Source organism: Ctenocephalides felis, unplaced genomic scaffold, assembly GCF_003426905.1.
Source record: "Ctenocephalides felis isolate EL2017-DRISC unplaced genomic scaffold, ASM342690v1 CF-g0.4_SCAFFOLD_01604, whole genome shotgun sequence".
Taxonomy (NCBI): Eukaryota; Metazoa; Arthropoda; class Insecta; order Siphonaptera; family Pulicidae; genus Ctenocephalides; species Ctenocephalides felis.
The window spans coordinates 58,837,100-58,862,390 of NW_020537758.1; the positions used below are offsets into that span (position 1 = coordinate 58,837,100).

A 25,291-nucleotide genomic window follows, 5' to 3' on the forward strand; every position below is an offset into this window, starting at 1 on the left:
GAAAATACAAACACCGCCATGAGCAAAATTTTTGTCGACAGAAGTAGGACTGCAAACGAAAACCTTTTAGTTTGACCAACTGAAGTTCAGATTCTTTGAGCCAATGTTCAGCAAAACACAAGACATCAAAATTTTTGTTTTTGGTGATTATTTTCTTTTATTTAATTTAGGCGAATAATTTCTGTATATTTTGAAAAAAAATGTTATATTAGAAATGCTATTCGTGGGAAGAAATTGAATATGAGGTATTGTTAATTCCGAAAGGAATTGTTTTGCTCTGAGGAATTGCTTGGCTCTGAAGGTAGTGAGCCACAACATGACCGATTAGGGCCCCTAAGCATTATTGCTTGGCTAACAACCTTGATAGCTTCACTTTGCTTTAAGAAGCAAAGTGCAGCCATGACTGGTGTAATCCTCACTCCAATGCGGCGATTGACATCAAACACCCGTACATTATCAAACTTGCCATAACCTAAATTACGACAAATCAGACGATTAGCATCAAAGATTGCAGCATTAAGACCCGGATCATCAAATCGGTAGGGAATTGTCACAAACACACAGGTTTGTATTCCGACAAGAATGACAGATTGATTCCAAAGCACCTTGAATAGCATAAGAGGAATCGGAGTCATTCGTCCCAGCCAATATAACAACATAGTCGTTCACGCGCATAATCCGACACAAGATGTCTAATGTCGCACGCCACCCCCAGAGATTGGGGCACCAGGCTTGACTATGCTGAAAATACTAAACTGAGGTCCAAGAAAAGTTCTCAAGTGTTCAGCCCACCCTCTTCCGTGGCTATCGGATAAAAAAGAGTACTTTACTTTTTGACAATCATTGCTAAATGAACTACTAACGCGATGCTTGAGGAGCTTCAACTGGACATGAGCTTAGCAAATTCATCCCTAATTACCTGTATATCCAATTCCGCCTTTGTAGGAGGGATTGAGATCTCATTACACGTGGTAGCAAAATCGTGAGAAAATCGAGCAGGGATTTCGTCAGAGCTCATCATGTCAAGCACACCACTGGCTTTGTTTATTCTGAGCTCAAGACTATCTACACGGCCTTGGAAGATGACAGTTGCTCTCTCAGATCGTTAATCAACGAGTCCTTCAACCTGCAGCCAGGGCACCCGACTACTGATTCATCCAATTGGATGGTACTAGAATTGAAACTTGGCTTCTAGTAAAAACATTGTACAAACCACTATCTAAAAAAAATGAGAAAAAAGTAAATAAATCAAATAGACAAATATAAATAACAATTCACTCAATTGAACACAAATAGCAAACACAAATTCAACACAAAACTCGGTGAGGTTATATATCCGTCAGTGCAGGGGCCTACAATAGGGCTTGGAAAAACTTTCACTTTTTGCACAGATGGAAAATGAAAATATTTGTAATACAATAAATAGAAAATAAGTAGACACAATATACACAAATCAAAAAAGGAACGACAAACAAAATCAGCACAAAACGCGGTAAGGTTATGTATCTGTCAGTCTAAAGGTCACAACAGTGAACAACGCTAGCGCTAGGCACGTCCGTACGCTTCGAGTGTCAAATGACGAAATGATAATGGAAGAATGACGCGCAGTAAAGGGCAGATGTATGCTGGCATATTCGTTACCAAGGTATTGATAGAACTGTGATATTCGGAAAGAAGAATGACACTAATGAGGAAAAAAGTATAATTAAAAGAATCCCCCCACAAAGTAATGATTAACAGTTTTTTCGGGGCAAGAGGCAAGAGATAAGTGAAGGTTTTGCGTTGGAATTATACCCAGGCGGTATTAGGCCTGACATACCTGAACAAAAGACCTAGTCTGGGGTCTCTAAATGCATTACCTTCGCTATACAAAAAATACATACATACGTCCATATTTTTAAAGTATGCCAAATGTTTATAAACCTCTGCAAGATACGCAAAAATTCATCATCATTTTAGATTTTTGGACAATTACTATAATAGGTTAAAAGAGTGTTTTTGTAAGGCTATAAGCTTTTTTACTAGTGATTCTTAGAGTGCTAAGTTTGAAAACTATGATCTGGCCTTTCTGAGCTTTGTACATCATGGGCGCCCACGCGTTTGAAAGTGTAAAAAAAACAAAATCTAAACTTTGTTCTGTAAGCTTTTTTGGTTTTGAAAATGTGCAATGCTAAAGGATTCTGTTTAGCCTAAACCCTAAATTACGAACTTAACTTTTTAAATTAACATTCATGATCAGTTATACCACTATTATTTCATCACCAAATGGTTCCAGCGTGAATTTTCCGCGGGTTTATGCATAATAAACGAAAATAAAATAGTTCTTAGTTTCAGTTTCCATTGGCTTTGAGGTAAATTTGAAGAAATATTACAAATCAATTATGTGCCAAAATATGTTTATATTACATTTTCACGTTTTATTTAAATTTTCATATTTTATCCCGCACATTTTAATTAACTTCCCGTAGAGCAAGTTATTGTGATCGCAAAAAAATCGAAAATGAAAATTTTTATATATCTTCACGTTTCAAAGGTTTCTGAATATTTGACGTATGCGTGTGTGTGTATGTGTACGTTTTTTTTTGTATAGCGAAGGAAATGCCTTTATGCATCCCAGGCTGGTGTTTTGTCTGGACATGTCGGACTCAATACCGCCCTGGTATAATACCGACTAAAACCTCCGCTTTGCCCTTGCCTCTGGTTCCCACGGAAACCGACGTTAGACATTACTTTGTGGGGGGAAGATCTAGAATGTTATAATTCTTAACTTGTTATAATAAATGTTATAATTCTTAAACCTATACTCATCTTTTAAATAGGCGAAGACCCATTCGCCCTTTCTCTTTCCATAGAATTCAGATCAATTAGCACCTCTCTCGCAAATCTGTCTATGGCGTTCCAAGCAGCTTCACTTGTCAGCATCACTTCAACAATATTACCTGGGATAATTCTTCGTCTCAATATTTCTTCCACATCGTCCCGTAGAGTAACAAATCGAGGGCACACGAAGAACACATACTCAGCATCTTCAATTTCGCCCAAACAATATGGGCAATCCGGCGAGCTATTATGCTTGAAGCGGTGTAGGTAGGCTCGAAAATAGCCATGCCCAGATAGCATTTGCATAGTATAATAATTTACTTCTCCATGCTTGCGACTTAGCCAGACATGTTTGGAATGCGTCCATCTGCCCTTCACTGCGACATCCCCAGTTGCTGCCATTGGTCAATGCTGTTCTACCGTTCTTCTAATCTCAACTTTTCAGAACTCAGTTGTTGATGTTTTCTATGGTAAATTGTCCTTTCCTCTGCTAAGACTAAGAGAGGCAGAGTTCCTAAAATGACGCATACTGCTTTCTCTGATATTGTGCAAAATGCGCAAGCAATTCTTAAAGCACTCAGACGATATATAGGCCCTGCCGTTCTCCTTGGTTTTAGAGTTTTGAGAGCATCAGCCAATATGGAGATACCATATGTCAGCACCGAAGCAACCACTGACGATAGTAATATCCTTCTGGTTTATTTGGGGCCTCCAACATTAGGCATCAGTCGAGCAAGTCTCGTCCTAACGATTGACACCTTAGCACTAACGTGTTTTACCTGTTGATTGACATTCAAACAAGCATCAAGCATTACGCCATTGTGAAAGATGTGAGGTTTTGACATGATCTCTAGATTTCCTATCTTCAGCTTGATGGTCTCTATTGTTTTTCTACTCGTTGGAGGTTCATTGTTCCCATTCAGTGATTAATTTTTCTAAATGTTATATCAAATACACTTACGATCTTATCAATTTGTCTGGAGACAACTACTATGGCAACATCGTCAGCATATGCTACCAGTTTCACACAACTGGAATCTCACGTCTCAAAAGGCCATCGTACATAATATTCCACAGCAAAGGGCCTATAACAGAGCCCTGCGGCACACCTTCTGTTATATTATATTCTTCTGTATCATCGCGTAAATCGTACATTAGAATTCTGTCTGTAAAGTAGCTTGCGACTATATTGTAGAGGTTTACTGGCACGTTCTTGTCACGGAGTGCACTCATAATGCAATCCCAGTTTGCAGAATTGAAAGCATTTTTTATATCTAATATAGATATAAGACAGTACATTTTCGCACCCCCTTCCATCTGGTTCCAGCAATTGCTTCCTTAGCGGTAATAACTACCAAGTTTATAGCATCGATAGTTGATCGCCCTTTGCAAAAACCATACTGATGTCTGCTAGTATTGGGTCAACTACTGCATCTGTTTTTTGTTGAATTATTTATTAAAAAATTTACCAGCTGTATCCAGTATGGATATCGAACGGTAGGATGATGGGTCATCTGGGGTTTTTTTCCTTTGAGAAGAAGCACTAATCTTTGCTGTTTCCATTTTCGTAAAAAACTTCCTTCTTTCATATATGTATTATAGGCATTAAACATTGTCGGAGAAGTCATAATTAATGTTTATAAGGTAATATTAGGAATTTTATCTAATGCCGGTGCCTCACTATTTCCAACCCGATGACAAGCTTCCATCAATTCTTGCAGTGTTATTGGTGGAATATTATTCAGTTATATATATGTTACCTGGTGCAAGCTCAATAATAGACCATACTTTTGTTAGCAATAGCCTTATCAGAAGAAATTGCAATTGGGATGTACTAGGTATCTACACTACTAGTGACCACAATGCAATCACCTGGGAAATATCAACAAATAGAAACATTAGAAGACATGTGAAGATATCTAAAGCCATTGGGTAGAAAATAAAATAAACACGCAGGTGAGCATACCAGAGTAAAAAATAAAAAGAACACGCAGGTGAGCATACTAGAGAGCTGATGGAGAGAATAACCGAAGCCTGTGATATCAGTATGACTCGTAAACATGGCATAAATCAAAGACAATATGTGCACTGTTGGACTCAAGAAATCAGCTCTCTTCGTAAAGAGTGCTACAAGAAAAGAAGGATCTCTCAACGAGGATATAGTTTCACAAATTCTGCACAAATGGCAGGGGAATACAAACAGGCACGTCGGCAACTAAATTAAGCTATCAAACATAGTAAAGTCAGGTGCTGAAAAGAACTTCTGGATAAAGTCGAGGAAAACCCATGGGGAAGGCCTTATAAGATTGTAATGTCTCGCCTCAAAAGCCAGCTTTTGAGCCAGCTAATGCCTTCACGACTATGGAATAAAATAGTAACGACTTTGTTCCCACGACAACCTAATTTAAACTACCAGGTGTGTATGTGTCTGTATGTGTGTGTGTGTGTGCGGATACAAATTTTCGTCGACGATTTTGAGAACACCGATTAACCGATTTGAATAATTCAAAAAACATTCGATTCGTATTGACAAGGAGACGTGCTGATTAGTTGTTAACAAAAGCAGGTCTAGCCGTTCCGAAGATACGGGGAGCGTCAAATTTTAACAATTCAAAAAACATTACCTTAAGATGAACAACTGGTTAAATTTTTGGGATGGCAGGTCCAGCGATTATGGACTCTTAATAAAAATAAGTTAAAGAAATGCTATTTGGCGGTCAAAAATGTTCATTGGGCATATGTACATCTAATTATCAGATATCATATAGAAATTTTAATAATGTTTACACATTTTGTGTACATTTTTTTGGGTTCCGTACCAAGATTTTTAATTACGGTCCAGCAATTTGCCTTAAGGCACGATACCATTCACCACTAGTTGGTTCATTCAAATCGAATACTCCGATCCCTCAAAATCTCGATTTCTATTTTGGGCACTCTTTGCTCTGTATCTTTGTAATGGCTGGACCTACCTTTGCCAAAAACTAATCAGCACAATCATTTATTTGCGTAATCGTAAAGCATTCAAATCAAAGTCCACAATTTTTAGCGTTTCCATGACCATATAATTGCTGTTACATCTTTTACATTTAATTTATTAGAATAATTTTGGTAAACGAATTAAAGCATTATCGCATGAAATTACAAACGCATAAATTTGCATAAGAATACAGTTATAGATAAAGCGCCCTCGAGTTGACCATTCCTTCTAAAAACAATGGTTTTGTTTTAACTTGAATTTTATGAAATTTTCCAAGGACTTGATAAATAAACTGGAAATACTAGTCAGTTTCCTAATGCTTGCCACTTATAAAAGTTTATTCTTTTAATATTTTTTGCCATAAACTATTGTGACTCAAAGAATAGAATATTGTAGAAATGTTGCGTTTTTATATTGTGTTTTTTGTGATTTATTTTATACCAGGTGAGAATAATGTATAAGTATAATGTAGTTTTTATTTTTTATTTAAAATTCATTTAATTGGTTTAACTAAAATAATTCATTTAAAAAAGATCAATATAATACGATTTTAATCAAAAGCTGAAATAACTAGTTATTCAAGCTTGAATAAAGGGATTTACCAAAAAATTCTAGCCAGAAAAAATGGTTTTAATCAATAATTACCAAAAATATATAAATCGTTAATAATAATTAAATAATTAACAAAATTTACAATGAGCTTCCTAATGCACCGAATAAGGCGAGTTCAAATCAAACCCGTTTTAGTAAAATCAAAACTTTTTAGTAAAATATTCAGAAAATAAACTTTTAACAAAAATAATATAACCAAATAATATTACCATATGAATATTTATACAACTATTTTCAAATAACATTCATATTATCTTACAATTCGTTTATAGCAAAATAAGACAGTAATATCAAAATAAGTCGATTGGTGCGCAAATCTGGACACATTTATAGTTGATTATGTTAATATACTCTCTTAATTGTTTTACTTCGGAGTAAAAACAAAACTTCAATGGTTAATAAATTAGGTTTATTTATATAACTTTTGCAATATAAATATTTATATTATATTTCTTAAAATATGAATATTCTCAATTGAATCATGCGTAGAAAATACGATCACAAACAGTTGAATGAAATAATTTTTGCAATTTGTACAGTTCCATATAAATTAATATTTTTAATTTTAATTAGACTTGTATTACAGAGACGTATTGTGAAGAATATAAAAATGATCTTCGCGAACGATTTAAGGACTACGGCGAGACATGGATGTATTTTCCTGATGGCAATTACAAACCTCGTGTGATTTATTTGCAACAACCAGAAGGTCCTGGAGAATCAAAAATAGGAAAGAACATTTGATTACTTTTGAATTATATACTAGGTATGTTATTTATATAAACATACATTATAAAAATAACTAATACATTTTTAACTTCCCGTAAAAATCGAAATTGAAAATTTTAGCATTTCTCGACGTTTTGAAGGTTTCTGAACATTTTAGCATACCTCAGAAACAATGGATGTGAGTGTGTGTTTTTTGTGTCCGCATTTTTTCGTTTACGTTTTCGGGCGCACGGATCAATCGATTTGAATGATTCAAAAAACATTCGATTCCTATTAACAGAGAGATGTGCTGATTCGTTTTTGGCAAAGGCAGGTCTAGCCATTACGGAGATACGGAACAAAAAGTGCACAAAACACAAATCGAATTTTTGAGAGAACGGAGTATCCGATTTGAATGATCTAAAAACATTCGATTTGTAATTATAGGGAAAAGAGGTGATTAGTTTTTGGCAAAGGCAGGTTCAGCGGTTTCGGAGATACATAGCTAAATGTGCAATAAATGGCAGTTTTTGAGAGAACTAAGCGTCCTATTTAAATGATTCAAAGAACTTCTGCTTTTTTAACAAAATAATTGCTTTTGGAAAAAAAAAATTGTTTCAATTTTTTTTCCAATTTTTTTTTCCAAAAAAAAATTTTTTTTGTACATCGAAAATAATTCAGATTTTTTTAGATTTTAATTTTAATTCTGACTGAAGTTCTAATGTACTTTAAACAAATAATTATAACTTTGCAATTCAGGTCATATAATTCTTATAAATATTAGACAATGTTACAATATTTATAATAATCTATTTGAAAACATTTAATATTGCTCGAACATTTCGTTACGGTACGGGAAGTTCCAACAATTTGTCGTAAGCCACAATGCCTTACACCTCTAGTATTTTTTAATAAATTTTAAATATTAAATATTTACTGTAAAATATTTACTAAATTTTATAAATATTTACTAAATTTCAGTGTATAAAATATTAACAGAGAATAATATACGTTTTGAAAAAAATGACTATTTGCTATTATATTTTAATAGCATAAAATGAATCGAAGTAATCGACAATGATAGTAATGATTCTTTTGCTTTGTTTGAGCCTTCAAAATTCGGCATGAGTCGAGCAAGACTCGTCCTAACTACTGGCGTTTTAGCACTAACGTGTTCCACCCGTTGATTACAATTTAATCGAGAATCAAGCATCATCCTAGGTAAATAATGTAAAATTTTGATGTAATCTCGAAATTTTTTATCTTTAGCTTGAAGGTCTCTATTTTTTTTTTCTACTTGTTATAAGAACAACTTCACTTTTTTGTTGTGTCAATTGCAGATTCATTGTTTTCATCCAGCGACTAATTATTCTCAAAGTTATGTCAAATAAGCTTACTATCTCATTAATGTGCCTGGTCACAACGACTATAGCTACATCATTGTGCATATGCTACTAGTTTGACATATGGCGGAATTTCCAGTCTCACCCATACATAATATTCTGTAAATAGTTCATCAATGTCTGCAAAGTAGCTAGCGACTGTATTGTAAAGGAATAAGGCAATAATTTATCCACTATTTCGGGCCCACGGATTAATAGTTTTAAATTATTAACATCCCGTAGGATAAGTTATTGTAATGGCAAAAAATCGAATATGCAAATTTTTATATCTTTATATTTCAAAGATTTCTGAATATTTTGGCATGCCTTAAAAATGGATGTATATGGTGTGTGCGTACAAATTTTCGTCGACGATTTCGGGAACACCGATCAACCAATTTGGGTAATTTAAAAAACATTCGATTCGTATTGATAAGGAGACGCGCTGATAAGCTTTTAGCAAATGCTGGTCTAGCTGTTTCGAAGACACGAGGCAAAAAGTTCCAAAAGGGGTAACTCAGTTTTTAAGAGAACGGAATGTGCGATTTTAATAATTTAAAAAATATTTTACTTGTATTGAGAGGATAAAAGCCTGATTAAATTTTTGGGAAGGCAGGTGTAGCGGTTTCTGAGATCTAGTAAATGATTGGCGACGCGGCGCTTACGCGCTTTGATATTTCATCCGTATAGCAGTGTGATAGCTTTGAAAAAAATTCAAAGTTTCCAAAATAATTTAAAATAAAAAATAAACATTTTTTTTCAAAAGCTTTTTTACCAAAAAAGTAAATTTTTTTCAAAAATGTAAAATTTCTCAAAAATCAAATTCTTTCAAAGTTTAAAAAAAAATTAATTTAAAAAAATGAATGGTACGAAAAATTCTAGCAATTTGCCTTAACGCACGATGCCTTACACTACTAGTTTAAAAAGTATTCGATAATGGGGAAACGTGCTGAATAGTTTTTGGCAAAGGCTGGTCTAGTCGTCTCGGAAATACAGAATAAATTGAGCTGCACATGAAAAATAAAGTATTTGAGAGAACAGAGCAATTGAATGAACACAAGTGAAATGGTAGGGTAGATAGGTAAACAGATATTAAAATTTATAAACCTTCCGTTTCTATTTCAGCACGCAATTTAGCACGCAAATAGTATATGATAGTTTAATGATCTCATTAATAATTTTAAATAATTTTAAATCATTGATCAAGTTTGATTGATTATGAACTAGTTTCATTCTTAGAATTTTTAATTGGAGTACGGAAAGTTCCAGCAACTTACCATAAGTCATAATGCGACTAGTTATTATTACAGGTTGCAAATGAGCAAAAATTATGAATGAATAAACTTAATACTATCTTCATAGTAATTCATCTTCACTCATATACTCATCTCTATTATTTTAAATATTATATTTTAGATCATCTTCAAAGCAGCCTGTGTCATTAGAACCTCCTCCAGTAGAACGTGAAAACGAAGTAGACCCAATAACCTCATTATTGACTATCGAGAATTTCAACCCGGCTTTGGAGACAAAGGTATTGATTCATGGCTGGATGTCAGGAGGAAATTCGTCTTTTGCAGTTGACATCAGAAACTCTTATCTGGAAAGCAGAGATTGTAATATTATTGTTGTGGATTGGGCACCACTCAGTTCAAACTTATTTTATCCGATACCAATGCAGGATACAAGAGTAAGAGTTAATAATTTTTAATAATTGATACATTTATCAAAAGAAGTTTATTGAATATTGTTTATAAAAAGTGGAAATTTTTATGGTATTTTAGTTTAATCATCATAAAATTTTATTTTAAATCTAAAATCAACTATACCCGTATCATTTTTGGCTTATTATTATATTAATTAATTTATATATTAACTAATTAAGACTGATATAATATGTCATTTCTGATATATCTATTATATAAAAATAAGTCGGGTTTTCCTTCCTGACGATATAACTCCAGAATGCACGAACCGATTTCGACGATTTTGCGTTCTTTGGAGAGTCTCGGGCTTCGCGCGGTTTATAGCAAAGAAAATTTAAGAAAGATTTTAACAGAAAAGCGGAAAACACTTTTTCTTTTCTCACATACAGCGTCATCTCTGATACTTAGCATGCAAACTAATATTTTTTGTTTGACTGCCACTCATTTGTTTGACAGGTACTCATTGTTCTCTGCTCAGTTAATTTCAGGTGATAAACCGGGCATTGTGTTCACTGTGAAATTGTGCAAAAAAAGTAAAAAAAATAAGTTCCTATCATTTCAATTAGAAACCATCAAATCAATCACGCGTATTGTTGAAATTTTTATTCAATTTCAACAGCAGGCAATTTTTCTTTCATCTTTTAATTACCAAACGAATTGTTACATAAAATGAAACCATCTGGTGGTGAAACGGAGTTCGCCCGGTTTGCTAGTGTATGTATATGCATAAGTTAAATAACTATTCTATTGGCATGACGATTTCCATTAAAGTGATTATCATTGTATTATCTGTAGATGATTAAAATATGAGTTTCTTTAGATTGTTGGCGGAAAACTAGCCCGTCTGCTTGATTATTTGGTGAAGCACCACGGAGCTGATTTGAATCGAGTCCACCTGGTGGGTCACAGTCTCGGTGCCCATGCAGCCGGATATGCTGGTTCTCTTGTCACCACTGGCAAGCTTGCAAGAATTACTGGTAATTCAATATATAATATTGAAATAAATTTGAGAAAAATTATTGATCTTGACATATATTAGATTTCCAAATATTTTTGAAATCTTACCCTTTTTTAGTGATCTCGCACATCAGTTAAATGACGCAAAAACAGTTAACGTGCCAAAGACAAAAAATATATTTTAAACTGTATTAATATTCATTTTATTAACTTACTTAGTAGTTCCGATTTTCCTTTTGCTTAATTAATGATCTTGCCTGAATCAATTTATCTTAGGCTTAGACCCTGCGCTACCCGGCTTTCGATTGCTTTCATCCCCCGATCGAAGGCTGGACCTCACAGATGCTGAATTTGTTGACGTGATACACACTTGCGGTGGTGTCCTTGGTTATTGGGACCCTATAGGCCACGCTGATTTCTACCCCAACGGCGGCGCACCTAGTCAGCCGGGTTGCTGTTGCGGTTACCCAGAAATCGTCGGTGAGTTTCTATAAATCACTAATTTACTCTTGAACTTAGGAAGTTGATCACATTGTTTCAGATAAGTAATTAGTGTATACTATCAAATATAGTAATTACATATTTGCACACATAACTCTGAAGTAGAAATAATTTTATTGATTGCAATTAATTCCTTAACATAGATTTGATAAAATATTTGTAAACATTTAAACATTATAAAACATTTTTAAAACAATGAAAACAATAATTTTAAAAACGCTCGCGATTTTTTATTGCAGGCTGTGGTGAACACTGTTAACAATTTCATTCGCTTGTTGGTTTCCACAATAAAAAATATTATTATAATAGCTTTTTCTTATCAGCAATTTCTTATCAGAACCAAAATATAATTATTTTTGGCTAATAAATAGATATAAAATGAAATCTTGGTACAAGTGGAATTTTTTATTAAGGCGATATTATCGGCATGTATATTTTAGACATTCATTTAGTCCACGATCTCGATCATCATACAAAAATGTTAAAAAATTTAACAATTAATTTCGAAGAAGCAGGCCCTCAGATATTTACTAAAACTAATCAGCTTAGATCCAGATATATTTCGAACAGTTTTTGAACAGACTGGGTTCTATTTTTTTCGAAAACTAGATAAAAAAAAATTTGCACCCATTGGGTAATTATAAAGGCTGTTGTGCTAATCCGATTTAAAGCGAGTGTTTATTGAGTTTCATTAAATAGCTTTTAAGTGCAACTGTTTTTGAAAAAATTATGATAAAGAATCAATTTTTTCATTTCATACTCATATTGAAAATACAAAAACTATCCGAAATATATCAATAGATAATCATGTTCATTATATTTTGGTAAATATCTACTAGACCGTTTCAAAATATCAGAATTGTATTGTCACAAATTTAAAATTTCCAACATCTTAAATTTAATTGATTTGATACTAATGCAATATGTCACATACACATAGTTAAATTTGATCATTATCATTTTTTCTTTATGATTCTATTAACGCCTAAGGCTCAACCCTGGTCCAATGAAATTATATGAATATATTTTAATTCTCTTCATACAGAATATCAATAACAATACTTATTGCACTATTTTGAAGTATCAAATATTATCTTCCATTATAATGCATCATGTCCACAAATAGTCCTTCTACCATTAATACGTCTTTCTAAGAAATTCAAATTTTTTGAATTCGACCCATCTAAATTACAGGTCAATATATAATTGGTCGATGGCTTCCAAAAATAAACCAATCACAAATATTATATGAGATTCTTGAAACTATATAAATTAATAATATTTCAACACTCAACTAATTAATATCAGTTTCAATTCAACGGGGGATTACAAGCTCTTTCTATGATTCATGATAACAACTAGTGGGGCGCATGGCATCGTGCCTTAAGGCAAATTGCTGAAACTTCTCGTACCAAAAATTATTTTTTTTAAAAAGATTAACATTTTTGAAAAAAAATTACTCTGAAAAAAATACATTTTTGAGAAACTATAAAATTTTGACAAAAATTTACCTTTTTTCTTTTCTTTTTCTTTTCTTTATTTTGAAATATTTTGGAAATTCTGATTTTTTTTTGAACTGCATAGAGAGGAAATATCGAAGCGCCGCCGTCTAACGGATAAACATTGGCACGTAACCCATAGGAATGTAAACAAAATTTATACTTATTGTTAAAATCTCTATAAAACATCTGATAATTTGATGTGCATATGTCTAATGATCATTTTCGCCCGCCAAATGGCTGTTTTTCTACTTTTTTTTACTAGATCTCCGAAACCGCTAGACCTGCCTTCATGAAAATTTGATTAGTTCTTCATCTTGTTAATACAAGTAAAATGTTTTTTGAATTATTCAAATCGGATGCTCCGTTCTCCTAAAAACTGAGTTATCCTTTTTGGCACCTTCTGCCCCGTATCTTCCGAACGGCTAGACCTGACTTAACCAAAAACTAATCAGCACGTCTCCTTATCAAAACGAATGTTTTTTGAATTATTCAAATCGCTTCATCCATGTTCCCAAAATCGTCGACGAATATTTGTATCCATACACACACACATACACGCACACACACATACATCCATTTTTTCTAAGGTATGCCAAAATGTTTAGAAGGTTTTGAAACGTAAAGATATATAAAAATTTTTACGGTCTTCTGTCTGGGTATGTCGGACTCGATACCGCCTTGGTATAATACCGACTAAAACCTCCGCTTTGCCCTTGCCTCTGGTTCCCACGGAAACCGCCGTTAGGCATTACTTCGTGGGGGGAGGATCTAGAATGAAATAAATTCTTAACTTGTTATAATCAATGTTATAATTCATAAACATTATACTTATCTTTTAAATGGGCGAAGTCCCATTCGCCCTTTCTCTCTCTATAGAACGCAGGTCCATTAAAACGTCTCTTGCAAATCTGTCTATGGCGTTCCAAGCAGCATCACTTGTCAGCATCTCTCCAACAACATTACCTGGGGTAATTCTGCATCTCAATGTCTTTTCCACACCATCTCGTAGAGCACCAAATCGTGGTGTGCAACACGAAGAACACATGCTCAGCATCTTCGATTTCGCCCAAACAATATGGGCAATCCGGCGAGCTATCGTGCCTGAAGCGGTGTAGGTAGGCTCGAAAACAGCCGTGCCCCGATAGCATTTGCGTAGTATAATAATTTAATTCGCCGTGCTTGCGACTTAGCCAGATTTTGATGTTAGGAATGAGACGATGCGTCCATCTGCCCTTTACTGCGACATCCCACAGTTGCTGCCATCGGTCAATGCTGTTCAGCCGTTCTTCTAATTTAAACTTTTCAGGACTCAGTTGTTGATGTCTTCTTTGGTAAATTGTCCGTCTTTCCTCTGCTAAGACTAAGAGAGGCACAGTTCCTGAAATCACGCACACTGCTTCCGCCGATATTGTGCGAAATGCGCAAGCAATTTTTATAGCACTGAGACGATATAAGGGCCCTGCCATTCTCCTTGATTTTTGAGATTTAAGAGCATCAGCCCATATGGAGATACCATATGTCAGCACAGAAGTAACAACTGACGATAGTAATATCCTTCTGGTTTGTTTAGGACCTCCAATATTAGGCATCAGTCGAGCAAGTTTCGTCCTAACTATTGACGCCTTAGCACTAACGTGTTCCACTTGTTGATTGAAATTCAAACGAGCATCAAGCATTACGCCAAGGTAACAGATGTGAGGTTTTGACGTGATCTCAAGATTTCCTATCTTTAGCTTGATGGTCTCTATTGTTTTCCTACTAGTGATAAAAACAGCTTCACTTTTTTATTGTGCTAATTGGAGATTCATTGTTCCCATCCACCGATTAATTTTTCTAAATGTAATATCGAATAGACTTACGATGTCATCAATTTGTTTGGAGACAACTACTATGGCAACATCGTCAGCATATGCTACTAGTTTCACACATTCTGGAATCTCTAGTCTCAATAGGCCATCATACCATTCTACAGCAAAGGGCCTAGAACAGAGCCCTGCGGCACACCTCCTGTTATATTATATTCTTCTGTACCATCGCGTGAATCGTACATTAGAATTCTCTCTGTAAAGGAGCTTGCGACTATATTGCAGAGGTATGCTGGCACGTTCTTGTCACGGAGTGCATTCATAATGCAATCCCAGTTTGCAGAATTGAAAACATTTTTTATATCCAATGTAGCTACAAGGCAGTACTTTTTCGCACCCCTGGGTTCCAGCAATTGCCTCCTTGGCGGTATTAACTACCAAGTTTATAGCATCAATAGTTGATCGCTCTTTGCGAAAACCATACTGATTGTCTGCTAAGATTGGGTCAACTATTGCATCTATTCTTTGGTATTTTGTATGTGTGTGTGTGTATGTGCGTATGTATGTTCGGATACAAATTTTCGTCGACGATTTTGGGAACACGGATCAACCGATTTGAATAATTCAAAAAACATTCGATTTATATTAATAAGAAGACGTGCTGATTAGTTTTTGGCAAAGGCTAGTCTAGCCGTTCCGAAGATACAAGACAAAAAGTGCGGAAAACGGTAACTCAGTTTTTAAGAGAACGGAGCTTCCGATTTGAATAATTCAAAAAACATTTTATTTGTATTGACAAAATGAAAAACTGTTCAAATTTTTGGAAAGGCAGGTCTAACGACTTTGGAGATATGGAGAAAAAACTAAAAAAATGAGCCATTTGGCGGTCAAAAATGAACATTAGACATATGCACATCAAAGAAACAGATAATTTATAGAGATTTCAACAATAAGTATAAATTTTATTCACATTCCTAAGGGTTCCGTACCAATGTTTACGCGTTAGACGGCGACGCGGCGCTTACGCGCATCTATATTTCGTCACTATGCAGTACGATTGCTTTGAAAAATAGTTCAGAATTTCCACAATATTTTAAAATAAATGATTTAATATGGTTCAAAATTCTATTAAAAGTTTCAAATCATTGATCAACTTTTATTGATTATTATTATTGATTATTTTTAATTATTCGAATTTTGAATTGCGGTACGGGAAGTGCCAGCAATTTGCCTCAAGGCACGATGCCCTAATTGTCTTAAGACAGAATTCCACTTAGAGCAAGTTTAAACTAAAATATTGTGACATTACAGCAACAACTTAAATCATTTCTTTTTACAACAGAGGCTTGCAGTCACGGCAGAGCTCATGAATTCTTTGCTGAATCCGTCATATCGCGAGAGTTTTTGGCTCGACGATGTGTCGACTGGCGCGCCTTTATAACAGGGAAATGCGAAACCGGCGAAGAAGTAGTCATGGGAGACAGGCTGGACAAAAGCGCGCGAGGCGCTTTTTACCTCGTTACAGCCGCAAAGAAACCTTACGCTATGGGTGAAGTAAATGTAGAAAATACTATCACCAGAAAATAAAATCGATTAGGCTCAAATAATAAATCAAATAATAGACAAATAATATATAAAAAAATAATATATATATTTATATATACATATATATCAGAATACATTTGTTATACATATGTATGTATATAATAGCAAATTCGGCTACGCTTTGCAGCGGCTTTTAACTAAATCTACTGAATATATTCTATTTAATCTATTTTATGTTGATATATTATTGAATCCTTTAGTTGATTACGTAACACTGTGTATGTATTATTTTAATAAAAAAGTATTATTTTAATAAAAAAACAAAAATATATTATTTATTCTATAACTATTTTACTTATTATCTTAAGATTCATATAAAGTAATACCTCATCAAAATATTTTTCCATTCAAATAATTATTTTCGAACAACATTTTCCCATAAATTTTTGTAAGATTTTGTAAAGTAATTACAAATTTGATATTCATTTTTTTTAAATACGTTTCAAGAACTTTTTTAAACTAGTTGGTATATAACCTTGAGGCAAGTCACATGAACTTCCCGATATGTGTAAATAATCGACTTAATCAATAAAAATTAATTAATTTATGAGAGATTAAAAGTTTTCCGAGTAGATTTAGTACACACAATTGAAAACGAACGAACACGTTAACTAAGAATATTTTCTAAAACCAAATTTTCAAAAATCAACAATTTTTATAACTGAACCAGTTTCCGTAGGACTAATGGTTTAGTATGTTCATTAAGACCAAATACTCTATGGTACCAAATAAATCGTCAAATTTTAATTTTAACTACGATTTTTTAAATTAAACTACTTATCGTAAAGCCGCAATATTTTAGTAAGTTTTATAAGACCATGATATATATCACAAAAAAAAGTTCCATAAAAATCGGCTTAAATTTTTTTCAACAGATTATTACAATAAAACGACTTGGCAGATTTTCATCTAAAACTAATCAGTATCATTACCAACTAATATCTTTCGTACAGTTTATGATTTTTTAAAGTCGAATCGGTAGTATGATTTAATGTGAACGAAAAGTTTTTTCCAAATTACAAAGATTCAGCTTGGCAGATCGTCGCACAAAACTGACAAGCGATAGTTCTCATTGAGATACATCGAATGGCTTTTAAATATCTGATATCGCTTCAGGCGTTTTTGAGCAAAAGTCGAAGGAAGGTCTAATTTTGACAAATACCAAAACAACGATACTAATTTTTGCAAACTTTGGCGATTTTTTTAAGTTAGACGAGTTGTCGTAGGGCCGTAATATTTTAGTATGATCTATAAGACTATGATATCTACCGTAAAAAAATGAGGACAAGCCGTTTCTTTGTAAATCGCAGAAAAGTGAAAAAATTTTCGTCCACGTTTTAGCCCACATTTCTGAACCTAAAAATATTGATATTCTAAATCCAGTCCAGAAATGCACATTAAACCTCCCAGTTAATCTTGTTGCTTCAAATATATCTCCTATTATCTTCCTGTTGACCGAACGGGTATCATTGCATAATCTCGGAGTATTCAAACTACACGTAAGAATAAATCTTCAATGGCAAATTATATGATGATATCCTATTAAATTGAAAAACATCGTCGGATAATATACAATTTTGTTTTCATTAAAAATAGTTTTTTTTTAATTTCAATAATTATTACAACTGTTAAATAATTAACATCTAGTAATATTGATAAATAATAACATAAATTTAAATAAATAAGAATGCAAAGGATATAATTTACATGAAAATAATATCCGTAAATGATGATTTAATATAAAATAGAAGCAAATAATAATAAAAATAAAATTAATAAATATTATAAATAAAATTTCTGAATAATAAAATAATACCTGGAAAATAATAAAATATAACAAAATAACAATAATAGAAATAGTAAGATAATAATAATAATAATAATAATAATAATAATAATGATAATAATAACAGTTATGAACAATATTTACAACAGATTTAAAAGACATCATATCGCATGGTAATTGTATACTAAATTGTAAATTGTTGTATCTTAATATTAACTTCGTCAACGTCCATATTTTTAGCCACAAAAATAATAATGAGCCAATTAATTTGGCTGTATATTCGGATAAATAATATGAATCAATTAATTTTTTCCCCGAAAAATAGCGCAGATTTTCTTGGGGGTTCAAGGTGCGCCATCAATATGTGTCGCTTTACACCCAAAAAACGTGCAGAAATTGTTTATTCTTGCAGCAAAAGTTTTGCGGTATTGAAACGAACCATGATGTTAAGACTTGACTGAACCAGACCTGTTGTTTGGCCGCAATGAATACCTAAAATACTGAACAGATTTAAAATTTGATTTGTTCACCGTGAGCATCCATATCCAACTTAGGCGGTAGGCTAAAAATCTCAATTTATAGTCGAAATATTATATTTTTGGTAATTTCAATATTATTTGATTAGTGATCGTAAAATTTGTTTGATCTGTGTCTAGACCAATGACTTAGGAACAATAAGCCTGCGAACAGCAGGCGTACCCCTCTGCTGAGAATCACTGACGACATTTACAATGAAGATAGCAATTGAGCATGGTTTAAGAATTTATAAAATATAGGCTATGGTGCAACGTCCTAATCACTGGTCTTCTGTTGGCTACTTAAAAGGGCTAGTAAATGCTGATGCATTTGACTTCCGTCTAGCATACTTATTCAGTATTTCCAGATCTCGGGTTATCGCTTACACCATAATTAGTTCTGACTATTAGTGTCTTGCCGTCCTATTTACGCCAAGACTTTGGGTCATAAACTGAAATCACCACCAAAAAGTTTATTGGAATCGCGATTCAGCCTCTGCTTGTCCTTTAACTCGCCAAATCGTCTTTTGATGCTTAAGATTTTGGAGCTGGATCTGGATTTATGTTGTATTTAAAACTGCATTTATATACTTCATCCAAGTTGTCTACCATGGAAAGAAAACTGCCCGAGAAATTCCATCGACAAGTTCGTATAATATTTTACTAACTTCACTGATTATGCCAGATGACTCTTATCCAGTTGTGGTGGACTACGATTGTGTTCATACCTTAATAAATTTGTGTAAGATTTCACGTGCTAGAAGATGTCAAATTCACGACACTGCTACAATTTGAATTCCCACCAAATAAATATAACGTGTTTTCGGGCATCTTTGAACTAGTGTGATAACAACACTGAGTGGGAATCAAGTGAGCTAAGAGTAAATTTGAGAGCAACAAATGATTATGGCATTTTGTAAAGTTTTATAATCAACAAAATTTCATATATATTTTTATACATGGGAATATCTTTATATATATATATATATATATATATATATATATATATATATATATTTAATTATTTCCATATGTATATTTTTATTGTTGCATTTATACTTATAGAATATATCAATCATTCTTTCATATAAATATAATCAGTAGATTTCACGATATATTAATTTAAATAAAAATTATTACAACCTGCACCTATTTAATATTGAATAGTTAAAGTATAATAAAATAAGTAAAATAAAAATATGTGAGGACTAACGGATGAACGTTGGTACGGAACCCATAGGAATGTAAACAAAATTTATTCTTATTGTTAAAATTTCTATAAAAGATCTGATAATTTGATGTGCATATGTCTAATGATCATTTTTGACCGCCAAATGGCATTTTTTTTTAACTTTTTTTACTAGATCTCCCAAACCGCTATACCTGCCTTCATGCACAAGTAAAATGTTTTTTGAATTATTCAAATCGGACGCTCCGTTCCCTTAAAAACTGAGTTACCGTTTTTGGCACTTTTGCCCCAAATCTTCGGAACGACTAGACTTGTCATCGCCAAGAACTAACCACCACGTTTTCTTATCAATACGAATCGAATGTTTTTTGAATTATTCAAATCGCTTCATCCGTGTTCCCGAAATCGTCGACGAAAATTTGTATCCGCGCACACACACATACACGCACACACTCACACATATACACATACACACACACAAATACATCCATTTTTTTAAGATATGCCAAAATGTTCAGAAGGTTTTGAAACGTAAATATATATATAAAAAAAAATTCGATTTTTTGCGATTACTATAACTTGCCCTACGGAAAGTTAATTATCTCTTTAGAGAAATTTGTACTTTTTTAAAAAAAAAACATGTTGCTTTTTTTGTACATGAATACGAACATTTTGTATATTTGTTTAATATTCATAGTATATTGTAAGCCTATATATGTCGTACAAAATACCCATGAAAAATAATGTACATTCGAAAAATAATGAAAAATGTATACTATAACGGATACTTTTGTCTGTATGACAAATAAAAATATGCGAGATCATATCAATATTATGTAAAATACTAGATACTATATTGAAAGTATGTAAAAATGAAGAAGTATGTAAACATAAGTTATCATTGCAAATATTGATTACTGTCTGTTAGCGGTCCTTATATCTGTGCAAATAAGTATTTCCAATGTATGCAATTTATATGCAAATAGAAAATTTAACAATAATTGCACATGTAAACAAGCAAAGATATTGAATCATGCAAATTAGATCATTAGGTCAAACCGCTAAAAATCCAAGTGATTCTCGAAAAGAAAATAAATTTTGAAATTGGTATTATTTGCAATGTTTGTTTGCGTATAGTGGATTAACCCGTGTGGGAATTTCTTGTATTACACTCATCAAGTGCTCCCATATATGATCAGGTATGCTAATTTATTTCTTCGTAAGCCTCTCTTGGATAATTCCTGTGATTAAAATGCGTATTCCGATGAATGCAATAAATATACTGCAAAAATTATAACAAAATAACTAACTGCGGTTTGTGAATAATTAACATGATAAAATGAAATAGTAACTCTCAATAATAAACTTAACATGAAGCAGGATGGCATTAAATTCTGTCTTCGTATTAAGAACAACATTCTTATGCATGTTACTTCGAACAATTTTAAGTATGTTTCTTGCGTCAGAAGGGTGTTTAATAGTAGTAAAATATAAGGCAAAAACAGATAAAAATTAGTGCACTATAGGTGGTCTAGAAATAAAAAAAAAATTAATTAAATTGCTTCCATTTAACATAAAATATGCATGAAACATATTTATAACCCTGGTCAAAATACGATCATAAATAAGAATGAACTAGTGCTGCATTGCATCGTGCTTTTAGACAAATTGCTAGAACTTCTCGTACTGTAATGAAATATTCGACGAATTTTAAAAGTTTTCAAATAATTTATTATGAATACTGTATTTTTCATTATTTGTATTTTATAGAAAAAATATAAGAGTAAAAAGTAAATAATAAAAACTTATTCAAGCGGAGTTAGAATGAAGGATCTATATTATATTTCTAAGAATTATATAAACTGAGTTGCTAAGTCAAAATTATTTATTTCTCATATATAAGTGAGCTTTGAAATTTCTAAAAACAATATTTTTTGAAATTACTGGACCAGTCTTTGCACAAAACTAATCAGCACGTCTCCCTATCAATAGGAATCGACTATTTTTTGAATAATTCGAATCAGGTAATCTGTGAGCCAGAAATAGTGAAAGAAAAATTGTATTCATACATACGCACATACACACACATATATACATCCATTTTTTCTGAGATATGTCAAAATGTTCAGAAACCTTAGAAACGTAAATATGTGCAAATAAATTTATTTTCGATTTTTGGTCGATTACTATAACTCCACTGGTAGTTAATTCAATAACATTTCTTTAAACGTAGCAATATGTGAATTGCACACGCTGCTGTCAAACAGAAATTTCTGATTTTTTGTAAAAATATTACATAAAAAAATTATTACAACAATTTAAATTAAACTATCTATAATTGATACAAAACAAAATATATGACGCCACTGAATTATTATACTGATAACTATCAGGTTGGAATTCTTAAAGTTTTTGATTGTTGATAGTTTAAATGATATTAGATTTTTATTAATTTACTAATAATATTATGTTTGCAAAAGCAAAGATATATCATATGCTTTTTGTCGTTTCTAATAACATTCCCTCTGCAAAACGAAATTATGTTCTGTGCTCCACTAATATTTGGAATTCATTCAAGACCTTTGACATGCGATGTATTTATTTAAATAATTGAATGACTTAATTGCACTTTCATATAATTATGCAATAATAATGTGCAATTACACATTTGCGTAAAAATCCATATTAATTTCTAATTGAACTATAAAATCATTATCCATGCAATGTAATTATGAGCAACATCAAATTTACATATATTTCTTAAACTGGTTTTACCCGTTAGTATTCTGCTGTAAACTCCTCGAACAAAACGCATATTATAAATTTTGCTGTATGAAAATATAATCAAATTAAAAATTCGCCGCAATTGCGGTATGGTAAAACCCGGCCCACATTTATCCACAGTATTAATTCAATATGAAAAATAAATTATAACAATACCAAGAGATGTAAAATGTATTATGATTATTCATTAAGTGATTCATCACTGATCACAGACTGCGATTTTAATCGTAAATTTTTTAGAGTGGGATTAAAATATGTGTAAAGCTGAATGAACGTGAAATATCCACAAACCATGACGAAGTATAAATATTAGATTGGATCTTATGCATAAGTTGTCGGATTTTTTTATGTTAATATTTTAATATTTTTTATTCAGAAAGCATCCAATTTGGTGAATAAAATAAGACATCTAAAAAATTTAAATTTTGATCAAAATACAAATCATTCGGTGCAAATATTTTATATATTAACTAGATGACCCGACAGACGTTGTCCTATACCCATGTCTACAATTTTTTAATATAATATACTAATATTTACCATTTACCTAAAAATAATAATTATTGTTTTTAAATTACTCTTCACGCCAAAATTTATAATATGAGCGATGTTAAATGTAGAACTGCTTTAAATAAAATGATAAGTCTCAATTCCCAGATATATTGGAAATTGAAGTCTTTTGAACGGTATAACATAACCATAACATAACAAAACACTGGTACTTCATATTGGATTAAATTAATTAAATTCTTTATTATTTAAGATATTCAAAATTGTAACCGAATGATAACCGAATTGTATGTATTTATCTTTACTTTCCCATTCGTTGTTATAAAGTGAATTTTTTACAAATTTTAAAAATATTGTGGAAAGATTAGTAAAAGATGCAAAGAAATTGAAATATTGAAAAAAAACTATATTGAAAATTTAATATCCAAATCTTGTGTTGGCGCCCCGAAGGCGTGCGCTCGTATTTTTCGCATGCATCGCATTAAAGGTAGAACCGGCCCTGATTAATACTTAATTTCATATTTTAAGTGAATTAATTTGTCACATCCTGTTTATATGTGTATTATTCAATCTGCCATACATCTCAGCTGCCTTTTGGCAATAATAATGTATACATTTCATTTTTCTTATTCATAATCATAAATTTATTATACATATTCTAATATTGTCTAGGTTCATAAGTAAATTGAAATTTTTGGCAGATGATAGTTTTCATTTGTTTTCGATGCAAACAATGACATGTAGTATTTTACATTTTTTTCCATTTATTTCTATAATATTGCACAAACATCCAGGTACTTATAATCATCATATATACATTCTAGAAATTTCCTTAACAAACTTCAGAAAGATTTATCAAAATCCGCATAATCGTTTAAAAGGAGTATAAAGTGAGTGCTTGCTATTTAATACGGAATTTTGTAATAGCAATAAAGCTCAAATTGATCCTACGTTTTAGTTAGAAAACGTTTGTATGAGAAAAAGAAAAGGCTGTTTTTAGAGGTTTCTCGGCAATTATATTCAATTTTTTCTCGCCGTAAGAACCATCCTTGGACTTCAACAAACATTTAAACAAAAGAATTGGCCAAATTGGTCCAGGCGTTGTTGAGTTATGCGCTTACCAACACATTTTGCGATCCATTTTTATATAAAGATATTCATTCTAATTATTCGCTTATAGATACTGGTAAAAGCACAGTAAATTAAAAAGATAAATTAAATTTTTCGATAGGAAGAAGCCATTGTCATTGATGGATATTTAAAATTATTATAAAGCATAAATTACTATTTTGTTATGTTGCACTAATTGAAAACTCGTTGCACATAATTCGATACATACACTTATTGTCAGAACATCTTGTAAAATTGTAAACAGTTTCTTGAACAATAGTTTCTGGAAACAAGATTAAGTTTGCAAAGCCAAAATAGTTCACAGAGAATTTTGTTCCTGCCTTGGTTTGCGAATCCATTTTGCCATGATAGCCTTATATTCCCGCTGATATTCTCCCTTTTGAGTCAAAACTAGTCATTAATTAATTGTATGTAAACATAGATTGATAACAATAATATAGTATATTCATTTATACATTTACACTACATGTAATATTGTCACAAAACAAGTGTTAAGTGAATGTTATTCGATAATGGGTCTGGGTCATATACCCTAACCTTAACAACGTGGACGTTTTCTATTGGCCATGATACCATTGGTTGTCATTCCTATGGTGTCGCTACCAAGTCATCGAAAGCAAGTCATCTATGGATCAATGAAAGAACCAACACTTCTTATTTCGATCTTCTATAATTGATTCATAGTGGTAGTTATATTGTCTAATTTTAACTACAAACTTGATGAAACTGTTTTCCTGGTAAATCAATAAGCAAATACTCTTTGTCTGCCTGGAATTGGGATTCCATTAACCTGTTAAT

At 32.3% G+C, this 25,291-nt stretch overlaps 1 protein-coding gene across 1 annotated transcript in view; it reads left to right on the top strand.

Moving 5' to 3' along the window:
* The window catches only part of LOC113373992 (endothelial lipase-like), a 41,759-nt gene that overhangs the window by 10,286 nt on the left and 6,182 nt on the right, over positions 1-25,291 (top strand). The window contains exons 2-5 of the mRNA XM_026614251.1: positions 9,919-10,192; positions 11,029-11,185; positions 11,442-11,645; positions 16,316-16,527. Coding sequence (XP_026470036.1) covers positions 9,919-10,192; positions 11,029-11,185; positions 11,442-11,645; positions 16,316-16,527 — 847 coding nt within the window. The remainder of the gene's footprint in view (positions 1-9,918; positions 10,193-11,028; positions 11,186-11,441; positions 11,646-16,315; positions 16,528-25,291) is intronic.